The sequence below is a fragment of the Mytilinidion resinicola genome (assembly GCF_010093595.1).
Source record: "Mytilinidion resinicola strain CBS 304.34 unplaced genomic scaffold BDZ99scaffold_6, whole genome shotgun sequence".
In the NCBI taxonomy this organism is placed as follows: domain Eukaryota; kingdom Fungi; phylum Ascomycota; class Dothideomycetes; order Mytilinidiales; family Mytilinidiaceae; genus Mytilinidion; species Mytilinidion resinicola.
The window spans coordinates 990727-1008544 of NW_022985442.1; the positions used below are offsets into that span (position 1 = coordinate 990727).

At 52.4% G+C, this 17818-nt stretch overlaps 7 protein-coding genes across 7 annotated transcripts; 4 read left to right on the forward strand and 3 right to left on the reverse strand.

Annotated features, from left to right (window-relative positions):
- The first annotated feature begins 775 nt into the window (after positions 1 to 775).
- BDZ99DRAFT_496793 (choline-sulfatase) lies at positions 776 to 3665 on the forward strand. The gene is made up of 4 exons (XM_033723464.1): positions 776 to 1667; positions 1720 to 1879; positions 2080 to 3029; positions 3081 to 3665. The coding sequence occupies exons 1-4, from the start codon at positions 991 to 993 to the stop codon at positions 3208 to 3210; spliced, it is 1917 nt and encodes a 638-aa protein (XP_033579320.1). The 5' UTR covers positions 776 to 990; the 3' UTR covers positions 3211 to 3665.
- Positions 3666 to 3869: 204 nt separating this feature from the next.
- BDZ99DRAFT_569046 (uncharacterized protein) lies at positions 3870 to 4856 on the forward strand (the record flags this gene model as incomplete). The annotated part of the gene is made up of 2 exons (XM_033727844.1): positions 3870 to 3903; positions 3977 to 4856. The coding sequence occupies exon 2, from the start codon at positions 4185 to 4187 to the stop codon at positions 4854 to 4856; it is 672 nt and encodes a 223-aa protein (XP_033579321.1). The 5' UTR covers positions 3870 to 3903; positions 3977 to 4184.
- A 1919-nt stretch (positions 4857 to 6775) lies between these two features.
- Positions 6776 to 8591, forward strand: BDZ99DRAFT_461079 (FAD/NAD(P)-binding domain-containing protein). The gene is made up of 5 exons (XM_033719531.1): positions 6776 to 6890; positions 6942 to 6979; positions 7050 to 7349; positions 7409 to 7985; positions 8038 to 8591. Exons 1-5 carry the CDS (start codon positions 6827 to 6829, stop codon positions 8313 to 8315), a joined length of 1257 nt encoding a protein of 418 aa, XP_033579322.1. The 5' UTR covers positions 6776 to 6826; the 3' UTR covers positions 8316 to 8591.
- Positions 8282 to 9782, reverse strand: BDZ99DRAFT_461080 (uncharacterized protein). The gene is made up of 5 exons (XM_033719532.1): positions 9439 to 9782; positions 9177 to 9354; positions 9072 to 9123; positions 8679 to 8957; positions 8282 to 8627 (listed from the first exon to the last, which is right to left on the reverse strand). The coding sequence occupies exons 1-5, from the start codon at positions 9560 to 9562 to the stop codon at positions 8532 to 8534; spliced, it is 729 nt and encodes a 242-aa protein (XP_033579323.1). The 5' UTR covers positions 9563 to 9782; the 3' UTR covers positions 8282 to 8531.
- Positions 9783 to 9960: 178 nt separating this feature from the next.
- BDZ99DRAFT_461081 (arad-like aldolase/epimerase) lies at positions 9961 to 11673 on the forward strand. Its single transcript, XM_033719533.1, has 3 exons — positions 9961 to 10103; positions 10235 to 10628; positions 10771 to 11673. The coding sequence occupies exons 2-3, from the start codon at positions 10247 to 10249 to the stop codon at positions 11217 to 11219; spliced, it is 831 nt and encodes a 276-aa protein (XP_033579324.1). The 5' UTR covers positions 9961 to 10103; positions 10235 to 10246; the 3' UTR covers positions 11220 to 11673.
- On the reverse strand, positions 11556 to 13292 carry BDZ99DRAFT_413018 (putative arsenite translocating ATPase ArsA). The gene is made up of 3 exons (XM_033716675.1): positions 12622 to 13292; positions 11962 to 12551; positions 11556 to 11892 (listed from the first exon to the last, which is right to left on the reverse strand). The coding sequence occupies exons 1-3, from the start codon at positions 13015 to 13017 to the stop codon at positions 11850 to 11852; spliced, it is 1029 nt and encodes a 342-aa protein (XP_033579325.1). The 5' UTR covers positions 13018 to 13292; the 3' UTR covers positions 11556 to 11849.
- A 179-nt stretch (positions 13293 to 13471) lies between these two features.
- On the reverse strand, positions 13472 to 17618 carry BDZ99DRAFT_265269 (uncharacterized protein). The gene is made up of 5 exons (XM_033713836.1): positions 17349 to 17618; positions 17207 to 17233; positions 17003 to 17146; positions 13968 to 16931; positions 13472 to 13904 (listed from the first exon to the last, which is right to left on the reverse strand). The coding sequence occupies exons 1-5, from the start codon at positions 17475 to 17477 to the stop codon at positions 13794 to 13796; spliced, it is 3375 nt and encodes a 1124-aa protein (XP_033579326.1). The 5' UTR covers positions 17478 to 17618; the 3' UTR covers positions 13472 to 13793.
- Between the last annotated feature and the right edge of the window lie 200 nt (positions 17619 to 17818).

Here is a 17818-nt window from a genome sequence, read left to right on the forward strand (position 1 = left end):
CAGGGCAAAACGAGGGTATTTGGGGTTCTGAAAACTGCTACCATATCTGGCTAGGGGTACGAACAGGGCGATAACGTTTTCCAAGTTCCTGCATGTGGCGTCTGGGATCGCCGTCCGACACCGCCGCCAAGTGCTTCTTCTAACCTCGTCAGTGAGCCGGCCTGGCCGGGAGAAATCGTTTACTCCTTCCACCACGTTCCACTTCCTCGACCAGCGGATGTACACTCCGTAATCCCGATGTCACATGCCTCATACCTAGCGCATCCATCAGCAGTCTCTGCTGTTCCCCGCTCAACATGATCCTATCGGAAGCAAATGACGCGGGCTGTCGTGGGTTCGTGGACAGGAGTCACCTCCGCATTGACTTCATGTGGGAACTCAATGCATCTGCTGTTGCAGCCGGATGCACGGGATCAGGTGTGGCGCATCATTGACTCTCTATCACAAAACCTGGTTCCATTATTTCCATGATTATCTAAGTCGTCTTGGCCGTGGCGAGTCTTTGTCCATGCGGTCACGCTCCTCAATCCTGCCACTTGCAGGCAGTTTACAGAGTAAATTACCAGCCAGCAGCAGCCTAGACCAATCGTCTCCCTAGAATTCACACGCGACAGGCTCCCGATTTCGGCATAGTCGATGGCATAACCGTCCGCTATGTGTTGCGTGCTCGAGATATTGCCCGGCCTTCGTTTCACCGCCTGGTCCTCCACACAATACTATTTAGAACCTCCGCTGCCCGCCCTCGACTCTTTGGCTTCCTACACTCACCACCAGTAAATATTTCCTACAAAATCCACTCTCCCTGACTGTACCGGCCTTGCTGCACCTGACTCACTCCGCTTGCTAAGCCATCAGCCTCTTCATTTCCTTCCCCACTTAGGTTTGCAAAAAGTACCTTATCTATCGCACGCGACCACGGACCACCTTCGATTGTCTTCGCAACCTGTGGTACTACTTACTTCCTCCTTTCGGCCCAAGCGGGCTATTGCTATGGCCCCAAGTGCCCTTCGCTCAGCGGAGGCACAATCTACAGACGGTGCTGCACCCAACGGCCATTCTATTCCAAGCGCGATCTCAGATAGCAATCTCTTTGCTGGTAGTGTTTCTTCTATCGGAAATCTAGATTCTTTGAGCGAGGGTCCTTATGTCCAGTACGGTTCAGATCTGAACGGCGGAGTCTCTGCGAATGGACGGAGTGTTCCTATCAACAATGGAAGAGTTGGGAATGCGTCAGGAAACGGCAACACTTTCATCTCTGACAACTTCACTCCCCCTTCTTCTTTCATTGAGAGTCTTGGAGGATCAGGAGAGTCCGCGTCTGCAGAAAAACCAAACATACTTTACATTATGGCCGACCAAATGGCCGCGCCTCTTCTCAAGATGCATGATGCGAACTCACCCATCCTCACTCCCAACATCGACAAACTGGCGCAGTCTGGTGTGGTCTTCGCCAGCGCATACTGCAACAGCCCTCTCTGTGCGCCGTCCCGGTTCTCCATGTGCACCGGACAGCTCCCCTCAAAGATCGGCGGCTATGACAACGCGTCAGTACTTAACAGCGATGTCCCCACTTATGCTCACTACCTTCGCCGAGAGGGTTATGAGACTGCCTTAGCCGGCAAGATGCACTTCATCGGACCCGATCAACTGCATGGCTTCGAAAACCGGTAAGGGCTTCTACAAGGATAGTATCGAGACAGCCTACTAACGACCGTGTAGATTGACATCTGACATCTATCCTGGTGATATGGGCTGGACAGTTAACTGGGACAGGCCAGAGGAGCGTCAGGAATGGTATCACAATATGAGCTCCGTTATGCAGGCAGGCCCTTGCGTTCGGTCCAACCAGCTCGATTACGATGAGGACGTCATGCACAAGGTAAGAGCTTCCTCCGTTACTGTCTTACTATCAAACTTCCAGGGTGGTTCTAGGAAACCAACTACTTGAATTGTCTGGGAACTCAATATTGAGTGATGTCGCATCGAGATGGCGATTAGTGTGCTATGGCTCCGATGAGCGGGTTCCAAGTGCTGGCGCAAACCTCTTAAGCGACGAACAAGGCGCTGACTATCCAAAAGGCATCGCAGTATCTATACGATCACGTTCGCCAAGGCCCCGGTGTTCGATCCTTCGCGCTGACCGTCTCCCTCACCCATCCTCACGACCCTTACGCCATGACTCAGGAGTATTGGGACAAGTACGAGGACGTCGAGATTCCACTTCCCAAAGTGCACATCCCCCAAGACCAGCAAGATCCCCACTCAACTCGTTTGCTCAAGGCCGTCGACCTTTGGGACAACCCGATCCCAGAGGATGCTGTTAAGCGCGCTCGACGAGCCTACTTCGGGGCTTGCACCTTTGTCGATGATCAAGTCGGAAAACTCCTCACGATCCTCAAGAACTGCCGTCTCGACAAGAATACCATTATTGTCTTCAGCGGCGATCACGGAGATATGCTCGGTGAGCGCGACCTATGGTACAAGATGTCGTGGTTCGAGATGAGCGCCCGAGTTCCACTGATCGTCAACTATCCGTCACGCTTTACGCCGAAGCGAGTACATGAGTCCGTTTCAACTTTGGACCTACTACCCACGTTCGTAGATCTGGCTGGTGGAAATTCCAAGGCTGTCCTACCGGTAGATGGAAACAGCTTGTTCGAATATCTCGTCACCGATCGTCCTGGCCGGGACGAAGTGTTTGGCGAGTACATGGGCGAGGGTACAATTTCCCCAGTCATGATGATACGTCGCGGCAAGTGGAAGTATGTTACCTCCCCAGTTGATCCCCCACAATTGTTCGACTTGCTTTCAGACCCGAAGGAAGTCTTCAACTTGGCCATCTCCGATAAGCCGGAACATGTACGCGCCTTGTCTGCTTTCCAGGACGAGGCGCAGAAGAAATGGGACTTCAAAGCTATCCATGCGGATGTGCTCAAGAGCCAGCGCCAGCGGAGACTGTGCTACAGTGCCTTGAAGAAAGGCCGCTGGGAGAGCTGGGACTACCAGCCTATCGACGACGCGAGAGAGAAGTGAGTATCTCATATCATAATTCAACGAGCAGTTGTTAACGATCTAATTAGGTACATTCGCTCGCACATTCCTCTAGACGACCTTGAACGACGTGCTAGATACCCTGTGGTCGACTACTTCGGCCGCGAGCATACCGCCGCAGCCACTCACCACGGCGTTGCAGGAGCGAAGGGAGAATGATTGACGACATAACGGTGCGATAATTTGCATGCTTTCATACTCTCAGAATGAGGTTTATATATACTTCAACATGCGCATTGACGGTGGGTAGTCAAGATATCTGCTTTCTTTCTAGTAGTCGGATCTGCGAAGGGTTTCTCTCTTGCATGCATTCCGTTTGCAATATTTTCCATGCCTGAGCGTTAGAGAAAGCGGATACCACTACAGCGAGTCTTTTGGTTGCATGTGTTTTGGCGAGGCAGAGCATACTAAATATTGAATTCATGAAGTATATACCCAAAGTCCCCCTCTTCTCGAACTAAACAGCTTTTTGAAGATGGTGGCCGAAGTAACGTACGTGTTCGTTGTCGGCCCCTTCCTCTCTAGCAGGCTTACTCAGCACCTTGTTGTATATTTTTCCTCCTTCCACTCAATAGCTAGCTTCCTCACCATCATCAATACGACAGCTTTTAGCTACACACCTTTTCTTGATCCGCTTCCCTCTGACTGTCGGTCAACGTCGTCTGCATAGTGAGTAACGAACTCTAGAACTAAATATAGGTGGCAATCTCGGACAGTAGCGTACCTTGGGGTGGGTTGCTTCCAGATCATCCATCACGAGATATTTATGTCATATTTAAGACCAACGTGTCCTTTCAGCGCTCGGCATCAGCTATGCTACCTAGGAAGCAGCTCCCAAAGACCGATGTCTAGGTATACTCCACAGTACTTCAAGTTGACACCACACTTCTCATACCTTGTCGACTTAGACTAATTAAGTCCACAGTCCTCTGAATCCTTACCATGGCCCACCGGTTACGCAACCGCAAGTCTAAAAATACGGTATAAAAGTGGCTAGACTTCAACGCCAATGCCTATATGATTCCACCACATCCCACCTCCCATCAAGTTTCCTTTCAGACGCTGTCACCCAACACCAGCCACGCGGCGTCCAAGTCATCTCTCCTCGCCCGTCACCAAAACGAACCGCGAAGATGAAGGCATATACCGTCGCCGCCGCCGCCGTCCTCCTCCTAGCCGGCCCCCTCACCACCGCCCTCCCGGTGCCGGACCCAGCCGCGTTTGAAATCTCCGACCTCGTCTCCACTCCCTCCTCCAACTCCTCAAAACTCAGCCTCCAGTCCCGGGCCCGCCCGATCTCTCTCCCTAGTACTCCAGGTTTCAGCGGCACATCGTCCACTCTCCAATTCGACGCCCCTGTCCGTCGAGACGTCGGCAACGAGTACCCCGCGATCGACGGTGGTAGTCTACCACCCAACCTGAACCAAACGCTGCTCCTCACCAAATGCGAGCGGCTGAGAGCGGAGCAGAGGCTGCGAAAGCACCTGGTGCTGGAGCCGTGGGGGAGCGAGAAGTGTCGGCCGATGGATTGCAGGAAGGTGGATCCTGTAGAGTGCCGGTTTTGCTGGCATGTGGAGACGCCGCGGGAGGCGTGGGAGCGGGAGTACAAGCATGGGGATAAGTCGGTGGGGTGGTGGGAGTCTTTTCGGGGGGAGTATAAGTGGGGGAATGAGGGGTTTGAGGGGATTCGGAAAGGATGGGTGAAGGATTTTGGCGGGGGGAGTAATAATGGCGGGAGGGAAAATTGGGGGGGGGGCCCGCTTTGTGTGCATAAGCCGCCGAGGGAAATGGGACGGAGGAGATGAGGGCGTGGTCTTGATGGAGGCGCCGGGGCGGTTGGGTGGGGGGTTGGACTTGGATTGGAAAGGTTGATGGGAGGGGTTGTATGAGGTGTGTTGGCGTTGGATAGTACGTTGGCGACTTTGGTGCGTGGAATGTGGTGTTGGATTGTGATGGATGGAGGATTGAATCGCGGTTTTTGGAACTTGTGCTCGAGACTAGGTCTTTGGTTCTCTGTCATGATCTGAACGTAGTTCGATCGGTGACGAGGATCTGCACTGGTGAATGTACGCCTTTTGAGGGGAATCCAAGCGTAGGGAAGAGAGGGGAAGGCAGTTTCTAATGTAATTGGATATTGAGTCGCGGAGATAACGGGCAGGTTGTATCTGGCAGCAAAGTTTTGATTGGAGCTTTTATAGGTCTATAGCTCCCTGAAGCTCGTCACGTTACCTATAGTACCAGGCCATGAGTCAGGGCACATGAATACTACTGCTTGAGTGCCACTTCTGGAAGCTATACACCACTATCAGGAGCAGCCCTGTTGTCAGCAGGCCGTTCAGCCAACAGCCAACCCCATACTCAGATTCCGCAGCGCGAGACTTAACATCGCGCCTAGATTGCGGAAACCCCATGGGGCACTCCTAGCAGTGGCAAAGTAGTGTGCATAGACTTGTGAACTGTCACTGTACCATCTAGGCTAAGCTGTCTCGGTGGAAGGGTGGCTAATATGTGATGTACTTAACCTTGTGATGTACTTTGTTCCCGTAATGGCATCTTAAAAAGAACTCTGTGTTAACCGCCAGTTCGATGCTCGTTCGATCATGTTGTGCTAATCTAGTACTGTACATCCTAGATTGTAGGCTTATCGCTTTAGAGCCCCTGCGCCTACCTCAATATTGCATGAATTCGCGATACCTCTCCCCTCTACGTATCTAGCTATAGATGTCTAGCTCTTGAAAGAATGATGGTTGTCCTTCGGACGTCGTATTTAAAATCAACATAGGTAATAGAACTAGAACTATGGCATCCAGACTTGCTGGCTCGCCATATTGCTATAGTGACTTTCAAGAATCACTCGGCCTCCAAGACGCGAGTCCGAGGCCGAATTATAAAGGAGGCCGGCGTCGCGTTAAGGTAAAGACGAGTGTTGATGGTGGCTAGCTCAGAAGGGGTTAGCAGATGATTGGCAAAAAGCAAACTCATCTCGACGATCTACACGGCTTCGTGAACCCTTCACTGACTCAACCTCGTAGAATACCACATCGCCTTGTTGCTAAGGTGTCGACTCTTGGTAAGATGTGAGTTGACGACGTCAGAGTGCATAACGGGCGAGCAAAAGTACGAGACGCGGCCATATGCAATCGAGGTCGCACCGACACGTATCACCACGTCGGCTGGTATTGTACTGTACTGAAGAACGCCGAAACTCCCTACTACAATCATTTTCGTTTCTCAAGTCTCAATCTATCTTCGCTTGCTATTGCCGCTTGCACTGAAGAAAATGTCTTGACCAATAGACTAATTGCCGGCCAAGAGCCTTGGAATGCCTCTCATCATCTTACTCGCACTCTAGCGACACCATGGCCGTTCGGAGCGCGCAACTTCCCGAGAGTCGGGACCGTTATGCGCGTCATGGACCTGAGCCCAGCGGAAGTCGCATCAATCAAATACGCGGCTTCGGATTCACGTGACGGTTTAGAAGACTTGACGTTACACTTAAGCTGCCTCAAAACCGGATCTCTATCTTCCTGGACTCAGGTTGCAGCACTACAACCTAGGATCAACAACTCATATGCTAGAAAGCTACTCTCCGAACATCAGCCGTAGAGAACCCAGCCGAGATCTCAGCTGTCCTCAGCTGTGCAGTGTTCAGCTGAACTGACTAGCGCGCCACCCAGATAGAAATCAGAGTGAGTCCTGGATCGAAGCCGTCATTTAGCTTTCGCATTCATTAACCGGGACCCAGACCCGATAATAGCATCCCTACTACAATAACATGGGTAACATGAACGGACATACGAGCAATGAGGCACAGTTGAAGGTTCTCATCATCGGCGCAGGTATTTATTTATGATTTTCCTTGTGCGGAGTCGTACTCACGCGACATACAGGACCGGCGGGATGCGCAATTGCTCACGGTTTGAAGAAGGTAGGGTCTAAATTCACCCCCAGGTGTAAAATAAGGTCCACACGACAATTCTGATCTCCCTTCCTCTTAGAACGACATATCATTCAGCATCTTCGACAGGGCCAAGTCTGTGGAAGCAACCCGCCACTGGGCCTTCACCGTCGGTTGGAGTCGACCGTTCCTCTGTGACCTTTTGCCCGAAGAGCTCGCGAACCGCTTGACTGAATGTCAGGTTGACCCGGCCATTGACTGCCAGAGCATCGGAAAAGACGAGATCGTTATATATGACGGCGTGACCAAGAAAGATGAATTCAAGTTTCCGGTTCCGGGCGGCAAGGAGATCAACATGCGAAAGATCCGAACTATGTGCGCTGAGAACCTCGATATCCAGGTGAGCTTCGACGAGGATATCCCTCTCGATGTATGCATGTTTACACGTGACTTCTCTAGTACAACAAGAAACTGTTAGATATCGAGTATCACGACCACGGCGTAACCGCTCACTTCGACGATGGTACCTCCGAAACCGGCAGCATCCTCATTGGCGTCGACGGCGCCAGTTCCCAGGTCCGGCGGTGTCTTCTTGGTCGCGCCGCCCAAGCCGAAGTCCTCCCCTTCGTGCTCATGAACTTCAATACCAAATACACCGCCGAGCAAGCCCTCTTCATCAAAGAGCGGCTGCATCCGCTTGTCGACATCGCCATTAACCCGTCTGGTCACTACATCCGCCTCAACGTGCTTGATATGGATGACCGAGAGAGACCCGAGACGTGGAGTTTCCAGATCCTCTCGACGTGGGCACCGAAGTGCGTTGAAGATTACGATAACGAGACTGACCGGTTGAAGAGACTAAAGGAGCATTTTCGGAGAGACAACTGGGCGGAGCCGTATAGGTCGGCGGTGGAGTGGGCGCCGGATGACACGGAGGTGCTTAGAGATCAGCTTAAGATTTGGAAGACAGTACCGTGGGAGAATCATGGGGGCAGGGCAACGTTGGCGGGAGATGCAGCGCATGCTATGACGTTTCGTAAGTTTCTAATCCTACCCTCAGCAGCCCCTCAAAATTAAGTATCCTTTAGATCGTGGCCAGGGTGCCAACAACGCCTTCGGCGACGCGTACGGCTTCGTGCTCGCAATGAAGAAGGTCAAGTCTGGAGAGAAGACGCTCAAGGAGGCTGTGGATGAGTACGACAGTAATGTGCAAGAGCGAGGGGCGAAGGAAGTCCAGATCTCGAAGTCCCAAACCTTCTTTACACATGATTGGGCCGCGTTCAAGGATAGTCCGGTTATGACGATGGGAACGAAGCCGGTGGCGGCGTTTGAGCTTCCGGAAAGTGCGAAGGTTCCTAAGGCGTGAGCTATGATGGATGGCTGTCTAATATTCTTTTCTTGAGATCAGCCCATTGTAGATATTTAATTACTTCTCTGTCTGCCTTGGTTCTTGATGAGGCTTTCCCCTTGATAATTTCTCCTCCTAAACCATGTGAATCAGGACCGAGACTACTATTCCCCGATTAAACTACGCCATCCAAAGCCCAAGCCACATGAAATCAAACACCCACACTGAATCACCTCAAACCTTGACCCCAGTATTCCACCCCACGGCCGCTCTAACAATCCTCTCCACGACCTCAACCTCCTCCTCGTTCCTCGGCGCATACACCATAATCTAGAACCCCATTAGCCCTCTTTCCACCCACGATTTCAACTCGCCACTCACCCAGCTCGCCGGCGCAATCCAGCTCACAGGAAACCGCTCCCCCCACTCCGCTTCCACCACCTCCCTCGCATCCGCAGGGCTCGCATACACATGCAGCGAGTTCTCGCTCGGATGCACGTGCGCCACTTCGTACCGGATCTTGTGGGCGTCCGGGTTGACGGTGGGCAGGTCCGGGTTGGCGTAGATGGCGTGGCCGGTGCCGCCCTCGGTTTTGGAGAGGCCGTAGGAGAGGAGCTTGGGGTGCTGGGCGGAGAGGCGGTGCATGAGGGTTGCGAGGCGCTGTGGAGGGGGTGTGAGTACGGGGTGGAGGAGAGGTAAAGGTAGAAGATAGCAATAGGAACAGAAAAGGAACTAAGAGAGGCAGAGGATGAAGCAAGGTATGTGTTTACATACCTCGAGCGCTTCAGGTGTGATTGGTTCTGCGATTTGGCGCTGTGGCATCGTCCTGGGGTTCTTTGTTTAGCGGTCGTTTTGGCGTTAAGGTGGTGATATACGGACCATCGTGACCCTTTTGCTCGCCCACCCTCCCGCTTCGGCACTGGACCGTCCAGGTATGTAGGCCCTTCTTTGCTTAAGGGAGAGGCGTCTTTCAAATCGTCGCCGTAGAAGAAGCGCCATAGGCCCATTTTGCGCATACGACCATAGCCTTGGATTGTGGGGGGTGTCCCCCCGGTTCCTAAAGTGTGTTAGCGGTTGGAGATAGATGAACGGGGAAGATGGAAGACTAGTTTATTCTAAGTTCAAGGAAATGCATATCTACCAAGAGACTTCCACTGCAAATAGTCGCCCGCGACCAAGAGAAGCACAGCTGCGGCACCGCCTACAGCGATGACAGTCTTGTTCGCTGCGGCTTGACGTGCAAGGGGGAGGAGGTGGTCTGCCATGATGCTCTCTTTTGCAGAACAGAACTTTTGCTCTCAAATGCTATAGTAGGTATCGCTGATGGCTCTGTATACAGGGGGTTGACGTTAAAAGCGGTGTCACGTGAGAGCTTGGAGGTTGATGTCCAAGGTTACAGTCTCTCGTCGCGTTTGCTCGCTGCTCGTCCTCGCCCTTTGTCGCGCTCCGGGAGGCGCCGCCCATCCGGGTGATCTTCTAGGAAACCCCTGGATGGATGCGGGGAGCCGTGGACGGGTGTTCACGCTCCCATTTGATCTGCAATAACTGTGGGGTCGTTTTGTTGACGTGCAGAATGGGTGTATTAGTGGGCACGTGACTCATTCTAATGCACCAGCGGGGATGAGACGTCACTGTGCTTTTGTTTCTCATCATATTGTCTTGGAGAAGAGGGAAAGAGTTTATAGCCGTTGAAATATCTATAGGATATCAAAACATCGTCAATAAGCACCTTTCCAATTAACGACTTCCTCTTCAGTACTCTACCTTTCTCTTTCTGTTCGGACACAGCAGGCACCTGTATCCTAGGTGAGCTAACATGCTTTCAATTGAAGTATTTAACGTCAAGTCTGTCAAAAAGATCCCATAGCTCTCCAGTCTCCATTCCAACTTCTTTCATCTATTCTCAATCATTCAAAAAAGTCCTAACCCGCCCCAAGACCTCCTCCACCATGTTCCCCCCTCCCCCTCTCCCCTCCATCCTTCGGGATCTCATAACCGCAAACCACATCCTCCACCACGCCTCCATCGTAGACGGCTATGGCCACATCAGCATCCGCCACCCAGCCCAACCCTCCGTCTACATCATGGCCGGCTACCTCGCGCCCGCCATCGTGTCCACCGCCGAAGACATGATCGAGTACCACATCGCCGACGGCGCACCCGTCGACCCCAATGCCAAGAAAGGGTACTCGGAGCGCTACATCCACGGCGAGATCTTCAAGCGCTTCCCGGGAGTGCACTGCGTGATCCACAGCCACAGCGAGGCCGTGATACCGTTCATGGTCGCGGGAGTGCCATTGAGGCCGGCGTTTCATATGGCCGGGTTCTTAGGTATACCCCACACCTTCTACATCCTCCATTTGCATCCCTTCTTTCATGAAGCATCACGCACGGTTATTGCAGGCCTCGGTTTCCCTTCATTCTCTCTCAAAATCGAAAAACCCCAATCGCATGACCCTGACGCACTCCCCAGGCGAATCCGTCCCGACCTTCGACATAACCCCCCTCTACACCCCTACCTCCCAACGCGACATGCTCGTCAACTCCGTTCCCCTCGGCGCAGCACTCGCCTCGCACTTCGCCGCCCCAGCGGCCCCAGCCGACTCCGCGCTCCCAGACAACCTGGTCGTGCTGATGCGGCACCACGGCTTCACCACCTGCGGGGAAAGCATTCAAGACGCCGTGTTCCGCGCCATCTACACGCATAAGAACGCGGCGATACTGAGCAGCGCCGCGACGCTGCGGGCGGCGCACGGATTGGAGGCTGGGGGGCTGGATTATCTGAGTGAGCAGGAGACCGAGGGGTGTAGGAGGATGAACGAAGCGACGGCAGACAAGGCGTGGCGGGGGTGGGTGGAGGAGGTGCGGGCGGTGAGCTTATACAGAAACGTGATGATCGAAGACGAGAAGCAGAAAGAGTGAAGGAGGGAGGTCCTTACAGGTTAAGCTTTATGCTTGAACTACGATGCGGCATGGAAGGTTCTTAGATCCTTGTGGAGCCGTTCGCCGTGGAGGAAGTCTGAGCGCGTTTTGTTGTGATTGCCCAATAGAATATCAGGGTTCAACCTTATTTCTAAACTCTTCCTTATATTTGTGTTATTTTTGAACTCCTCCAATACTAACAGAGCAGCATACAGATGTAGGCCGTTCAGCGGTCCCGTAAAAAGTTGTGACCTTACAGTGTAAGGCACAGAGTAGCTGGGCGGCCGAACTGTTTTGCCAGTTGGAGATCGATTCGTGCTTGGGGTTGCTGGATTTGGGATTTTTGAGTTTTATTGCTTACAAGTTACTACTACTTACAGTATGAACGACATTTGAAGTCGGAGTCACGCTCTTGGATAGTTAGGAAGTATGCTATTGCGCCACGATGTTTCCGCAAGTCTTCTAGAGAAGGGGACTACTGCATATTTGCATCAAGTGTCGGAGAGCATTTTACATCTCTCGTGAATTATTTATTGCGGTGTCCACGTGGTATCATGTTATGTACTCGCTCAAACCCTGCCCAGGCCATCCAACTGTGCACCAGCTATGGACTACCGGGGTTTGCATGCTCTATTCCGGCGGCACGAACGGCTGGACCAGCATCTCGCTGAACCTATACAGCACACCATTAGTATCTCTGATCACATACACGAACAGACATAACGAAAATGTGCAGACTTACTTCTCCAACCTCTCCTTCCCTCTAACCTCCTCCACCAGAAGCGGCATCTTGACCACATTGAACTCATCATACAGCTCCTCAATCTGATCCAGATACTTCTTCTGCATCTTCCGCCTCGCATTACACTGCTCGCACGGATTGTCCTTCTTCGGGAACAGCAACTGATTAACCACAATCGCATGCGTATCGATTTCATAGCTCGATAGCTCCTGAATCATGCGCTCCGTCTCATACAAGCTCAAAAACTCAGGTATGCACACGCACACAAACGTCGTCATGTCCGCGTCCTTAAATTGCCCGTTTACCTCCGCAATCGTCTCGCGCAGCGACTCCATCTTCTCCAGCACATCGTCCAGACTCCCGCCGCCGGGGAGCCCGCCGCGCGCGCCGAGGATGCCGTTCAGCATGGGCCCGAACTGCGAGGAGAGCTGGGAGATCTTGGCGAGGGCTTTCTCCATCACGGTCGGGAATTGGAGGAAGCGGAGCGTGTGGCCGGTCGGCGCTGTGTCGAAGATTATGACTTCGTAGGAGAGGGATTTGACTTGCTTGAGCACTTCGGCGAAGGACATGGCTTCGTCGACACCGGGTATCTAAGGACCATTAGCATGATGTTCCAGAATGTGCATGTCCCGCATGGTTTTGGAAGAGAGAAATTCATACACTGAAAGCCAAGTCCTGCATCATGTTCCCCATTCCCCCCATGCCTCCCATGGCCTCCTCGGCCCCATCGCCCCCCGCCGCCAGCAGATCCTGTATACTCCCATTTGGATCAATCTCCATAGCGCTGAGGTTGTCGAACCCATTCACTAGCCGCGCATCCTTGCCAAACTTCTGGCTGAACGCGTCGCTGAGGTTGTGTGCGGGGTCCGTCGATATCAGCAGTACCGACTTGCGGTGCTTGGCCATTTGGATCGCGAGCGAGCATGAGGTCGTTGTCTTGCCCACGCCGCCTTTGCCTCCGACGAATATCCAGCGGAGGGTCTTTTGGTCGAGGATGGATTGGAGGGTGGGTTCGAGGAGGTCATCGTCGCCGAGGACGACTGCGCCGTTCGACATTTTGAGGTGTGGTTCTTGTATAGATATGAGTGTATTGGTATTTATAGAGGTGTGTGGGGAGTCGGAGTCGTGGACACGGTTTCGAGAACGCGGAGGCTCACAGAAGGTTCGGGAATGCGACGGAGTGCGGGCGAAGGCCTGAGGATGATGGCTTCAGTGGACCTTAATTCTTTGCTTGGCGTAGAAGAAGGCTTCCAAGGTGAATGCAAGCTGCGTTGGGAGTAGCAATTTGAAGGAGCTGGGATGGGAAAAAATGGGAATCCCAGAATCTTGAGCAGGTGCTCGACGCCCAAGGACAGCGTCATCGCTCTCGCCAGGTAGATCGCCAAGCCGTGGGTCAATATCGCATTACAGGCACTCCAGATTCCTGAAGGCATTAAAATACATCAGGCAGTAAGTGTTTGGTAGCATGTACAATCACCATGATCTCTCTTCGTATAACGTCCATTGGATGGATTCATCTCCAAGACATTCAAACAGGCATAATCTCGACTTTTATACTCTAAGCTGATCAAATTCCGCAATACTAGACCATGCGGTCGCCTTGTCCTAACAGCAGGACATACAAAAAGAAAAAGCCAGGGCCTTTAACACCCTGAGAAAGACACCATACCATGCTTCCTGAGTTTTACTCCCATGTCAAACAGAGTCCCCACCCCATACACGCTCATATGCTCGTGCCAAACGCCATCCTATATCAAGGTACACTTAAGAAGTGATAAAAGAAAGGGAGTACTGTAGTAGGAACCTGACCATCCCACTGCGCCGAACCGTGGCTATTTCTTCCCCCTTCCTTTGCCCTTCTTAGCAGATCCATTGGAGACGACACTCGCCGCTCGTGACGTGGCAACGGAAGTAGCCTTGCTGCCCTTGATGGTATCGAGTTGCTTGTTCTGACGATCAATTAGCTTCGGACTAACAATGTGGTTGTATTCAAGAGAGATCCTTACCTTGACGCCATTCTTGACCTTCTTCTTGACTGGAGCATCTTCTTCTTCCTCCGATTCATCCTCTTCGACGACGCGCTTGCCCTTCCCAGGACCCCTACCGTTGGTCTTCGCCTCAGGCTCAAATTCTTTGATGACAGCAGTGAGAAGAGTGGTGCATCGTCGGCTGATTTCCTGGGGTGTACGGCTGAGGAAGAACCAGTCAAAGCGGAACAGTGGCGACTCGCGAATGTCGTCCCGGATCTTTTCAAAGATGCCATCGCTCTCTATCCCGTATTTGTCCATCTGGATGAGCAAGAAGCGATCTTCCTCCTCGGTATAGACCTTCTTGTTCGTGGTCGAGACGGTATACTGGATCCTGAGCTGCTGGAGCGGGACTCTGTACATGCCCAACTTCTTCTTGAGTAGTTTGCGGTTGTCTTCCAGTCTCCGAGTCGCTGCTTCACCTGCCTCCACAATGCCAACATACTTCTGCCAACTCTCAATTTGCTGGTATTTCTTCCAGAAAACTTTGGCGTACGCCTTGATTTCTTCCGTGTTCTTGCCATCGACTTCCTCATTGATGCCTTCATAGTTGTGACGACCATACTTGGCGGAACCATTGAGGAACTGTTGGAAGTCGCGCTTGTTCCATTCCGGGAAACCTTGCGCAATAAGCTTAACTTTTTCCTCCTTTTCCTGCTCGGTCAAAGGCTCAGCATCGTCGATTTCTCGCTGCTCAAGTTCCTGTTCGGCGATACGAGCCTCGAGGTCCTCATCAGTGCCTTCTGCTAGGGGTGCCTTGAGGTTGTTCTCCTTGCGGTAGAAGGCTGTCTCCTTCTCTTGGAGGTTGTGCAGTTCATCGGGGAAGAACTGGTAGTCGTGGATCTGAATTTGCTTTGGTGCTCGTGGGATTCTGGGTTTCGTATCCGCGGTCCGACCACCTGTCATCAAGGCCTGGCGATAGTACTTGTCCATAGAATAGCCAATCTCTTTGCGCTCGCGCTTAGCAGGATTGATCCAGCTGATGCCGATGTCCTTCTTCCGCGGCTGGAAGTTTTCGCCATTCCACTCGTAGGCAGAGTCCGACGTGAATTTCTGCAAATCGTCCAGGCCGAGCTTCTCATATTTGGCGTTCAGTTCTGCGGTACGCTCCTCGCCACGCTTGAGAATGTCATCAATATCGTCATCTGTGAGGTCTGTCGAACCGCCGACAGCACCAACACCGCCCTGTGACTGGAAGACCTTCTCGGCACCATGCTGTATCATGTTCAAAAGATCATCCTTGGAAGCGGCATTCTTGACAGGTTGCTGTGCACGACCTTGTTGGATAACAAGCTGATCAAGACGTAATTTCTGAGCTGCGCGTTCTAGAACCTTCTCTTCAATCGCGTTTTCAGTGACGAAACGGAAGACAACGACTTGCTTGGTCTGACCGATACGATGAGCACGGTCCATGGCCTGGAGATCTGCTTGAGGATTCCAATCACTATCAAATAGAACAACGATGTCGGCGCTGGTCAGATTGATACCTAGGCCACCAGCACGAGTGGTAAGAAGGAAAAGGAATTTCTCGGATCCTTCTCGGTTGTAGTCATCGATGGCTGCAATACGGTCCTCGTGGGCGGTAGATCCATCAATACGACTGTATTGGTACTGGCGCATGACCGAGTAATCCTCGAGAATATCGAGCACGCGACTCATCTGGGAAAAGATGAGGACTCGGCTACCTTGGCGCTTCATGCGCGTGAGAAGCTTGTCAAGCATAACCATTTTAGCTGCGTTCTGGACGAGATGCTCGTCGGTCGTGTAGGGTGGACCTGGTTCAGCGCCTTCGAAGAGATAGGGATGATTGCAGCACTTGCGGAGTTGCATGACGATGTTGAGTAGACGCGTCTTCGACTCTTTCTTCCCACCGGCTCCGTTAACGGCATCAATATCCTTCTCGAGGATCTTCTTGTACCACTTGACTTGCATTTCCGACATGCCGATATAAAGATTGACCTCTTTCTTTGGCAATAGTGACTTCTCGACATCGCTCTTGACCCGACGAAGTAAGAAGGGCCGGAGCACTTTGTGAAGTTGTTGCACAACGGTATCGGAATCCTCATCCTGTCCTGAAAACCACTGATCAAACGCTTCTGATTCACCGAAAACATCCGGAAGTAGGAAGTTGAGTAGAGCCCAGAGCTCGTGCAGGTTGTTTTGAAGCGGAGTTCCAGTGATGAGAAGACGATTGCGGGAATTGAAAACGCGGATGATTTGCGCGAGAGAGGATTCTTCGTTCTTGATGCGATGAGCCTCATCAATTATTATGTACTCCCAGGCGAATTTCTTGAGATGAGATTTTTCACGCAGTATCATCTCGTAGCTCGTAATGCAGACGTCGAACTTCTCGTCGATCAGTCGCTCGTTGATGAGCGCTTGACGCTCTTCCTTGGCACCCTGGAGGACCAGCACATTGACATCCGGGGTCCAGCGGTGGAATTCGCGCTTCCAGTTGTCCAGGGTGGATTTTGGAACGACCACAAGATGGGGACCGTGTATGCCCTTGACAAACCGTAGGTAGCCCAGGAAGGAGATCGTCTGTAAAGTCTTTCCAAGACCCATCTCATCTGCTAGGATACCAGAGATACCGTTCTCGTGCAAAGAGATGAGCCAGTTGAGACCTTGGACTTGATAGTCGCGCATGGTTCCGCCTTGAACAAATCCTGGCGACTCCCTGAACACTGTCTCGTCATGACCGCCACGCTTCTCTTCGCGGATGAGCTCCGCGTCTTCTTCCTGTTCTGTGCGCCTACGTCGCTCTGCCGCAGCGCCGCCCTTCCGGATTTTGTTACTCTTCGCCTTAGCCTCGTCCTCGGCGTTCTGGCGATCGATTTCCGCCATGATCTCCTTGATCCGGGGGTTCGGGTTTGAGTCGATGAAATGTCGGAAGAGGTCTGTAAGACCGAGTAGGTATCGGAAGCGTCTAATAGAGTCATCATCCTATAGAGCCATGATACGCGTTAGTATAACCTGTAGAGGAGTTTGCGACATGTTCAAAGGATCAGTCTAACCTTTGATTCGCCGAGGCGGTCGTGCTTCTTGCCAAACATGTTCTTGCGCATCTGGAACGCCTCTGACCGGCGCTTGCGCCCATCCGGGCCCTGCGCATCGCCTGCTATGCTGCTAGCTGTGGTGTTCGGGTTGGTGTCCGAGTCCTGTCATCACTCGTCAATATCGTGTCGCGTTGGAGGGAAGGGGCGTGGAAAGACGCGTACCGTGTAATCTGGCGTGTCCTGGTAGTACTATTGAACTGTAAGTCAGTATAACTATTGAGATAATTCGTCCGATATCTTGTGTAAACGCGGTCGGAAGGCAGACCGCCCTGCCACATCGCGACTTCACCAGGGGAGAACTTACCCCGAACTTCGTAGCGCCGTTGGTAGGAGCATGGTTGTCGGTCATCTCGGTATCCTCGTTCATGGACACGTCGGCGGTTGAGACATCCGTGGAATCCACCTGCGTGTTGCGACTGCGCGAGGGAGCCATACTGCCCGAACGGGCTCTACGCAATACAGGTAAAGCTTGATGAGAGACAGAATTGACGCGCGGTCGTGATTCTGATGGCTGGCGTGATGGATCTGTGAGCTTGGTGGTGGGGGACTACGCGTCGTGACGGCGAGGGAGTCGTGGTGGGTGTGAAAGTAGGTAAGGAAATGGAGGTGGAGGGCAATGCACGTCTTTTAGTTAGCGCGTAAGTGGTCTTGGCTTTCCTCAGGGCTGGGTGCACGGGCGAATCAGGAGGTAAGCCTCTTTCAAGAACTCCACTATCAGATTTGCCTTCTTAAGGAGCCTTTGATTCGCGCCGGCGATTTGATTTGCCTAGAAAC

Excerpts from the sequence above, each read along its gene's own strand:
- BDZ99DRAFT_496793 (XM_033723464.1), top strand. The coding sequence starts at position 991 with ATGGCCCCAAGTGCCCTTCGCTCAGCGGAGGCACAATCTACAGACGGT. Across the intron at positions 1,668-1,719 it reads CTGCATGGCTTCGAAAACCG|ATTGACATCTGACATCTATC; the intron begins GTAAGGGCTTCT and ends ACGACCGTGTAG. Across the intron at positions 3,030-3,080 it reads ATCGACGACGCGAGAGAGAA|GTACATTCGCTCGCACATTC; the intron begins GTGAGTATCTCA and ends CGATCTAATTAG.
- BDZ99DRAFT_461079 (XM_033719531.1), top strand. The coding sequence starts at position 6,827 with ATGGGTAACATGAACGGACATACGAGCAATGAGGCACAGTTGAAGGTT. Across the intron at positions 6,891-6,941 it reads GGTTCTCATCATCGGCGCAG|GACCGGCGGGATGCGCAATT; the intron begins GTATTTATTTAT and ends CGCGACATACAG. Across the intron at positions 7,986-8,037 it reads AGCGCATGCTATGACGTTTC|ATCGTGGCCAGGGTGCCAAC; the intron begins GTAAGTTTCTAA and ends AGTATCCTTTAG.
- BDZ99DRAFT_461080 (XM_033719532.1), bottom strand. The coding sequence starts at position 9,562 with ATGGCAGACCACCTCCTCCCCCTTGCACGTCAAGCCGCAGCGAACAAG. Across the intron at positions 9,355-9,438 it reads TTTGCAGTGGAAGTCTCTTG|GAACCGGGGGGACACCCCCC; the intron begins GTAGATATGCAT and ends AACACACTTTAG. Across the intron at positions 8,958-9,071 it reads TCACACCTGAAGCGCTCGAG|CGCCTCGCAACCCTCATGCA; the intron begins GTATGTAAACAC and ends CCCCCTCCACAG.
- BDZ99DRAFT_461081 (XM_033719533.1), top strand. The coding sequence starts at position 10,247 with ATGTTCCCCCCTCCCCCTCTCCCCTCCATCCTTCGGGATCTCATAACC. Across the intron at positions 10,629-10,770 it reads TCATATGGCCGGGTTCTTAG|GCGAATCCGTCCCGACCTTC; the intron begins GTATACCCCACA and ends CGCACTCCCCAG.
- BDZ99DRAFT_413018 (XM_033716675.1), bottom strand. The coding sequence starts at position 13,017 with ATGTCGAACGGCGCAGTCGTCCTCGGCGACGATGACCTCCTCGAACCC. Across the intron at positions 12,552-12,621 it reads TGCAGGACTTGGCTTTCAGT|ATACCCGGTGTCGACGAAGC; the intron begins GTATGAATTTCT and ends AATGGTCCTTAG. Across the intron at positions 11,893-11,961 it reads GGGAAGGAGAGGTTGGAGAA|GTTCAGCGAGATGCTGGTCC; the intron begins GTAAGTCTGCAC and ends TGTGCTGTATAG.
- BDZ99DRAFT_265269 (XM_033713836.1), bottom strand. The coding sequence starts at position 17,477 with ATGGCTCCCTCGCGCAGTCGCAACACGCAGGTGGATTCCACGGATGTC. Across the intron at positions 17,234-17,348 it reads ACGGCGCTACGAAGTTCGGG|TACTACCAGGACACGCCAGA; the intron begins GTAAGTTCTCCC and ends ACAGTTCAATAG. Across the intron at positions 16,932-17,002 it reads ACCGCCTCGGCGAATCAAAG|GATGATGACTCTATTAGACG; the intron begins GTTAGACTGATC and ends ATGGCTCTATAG.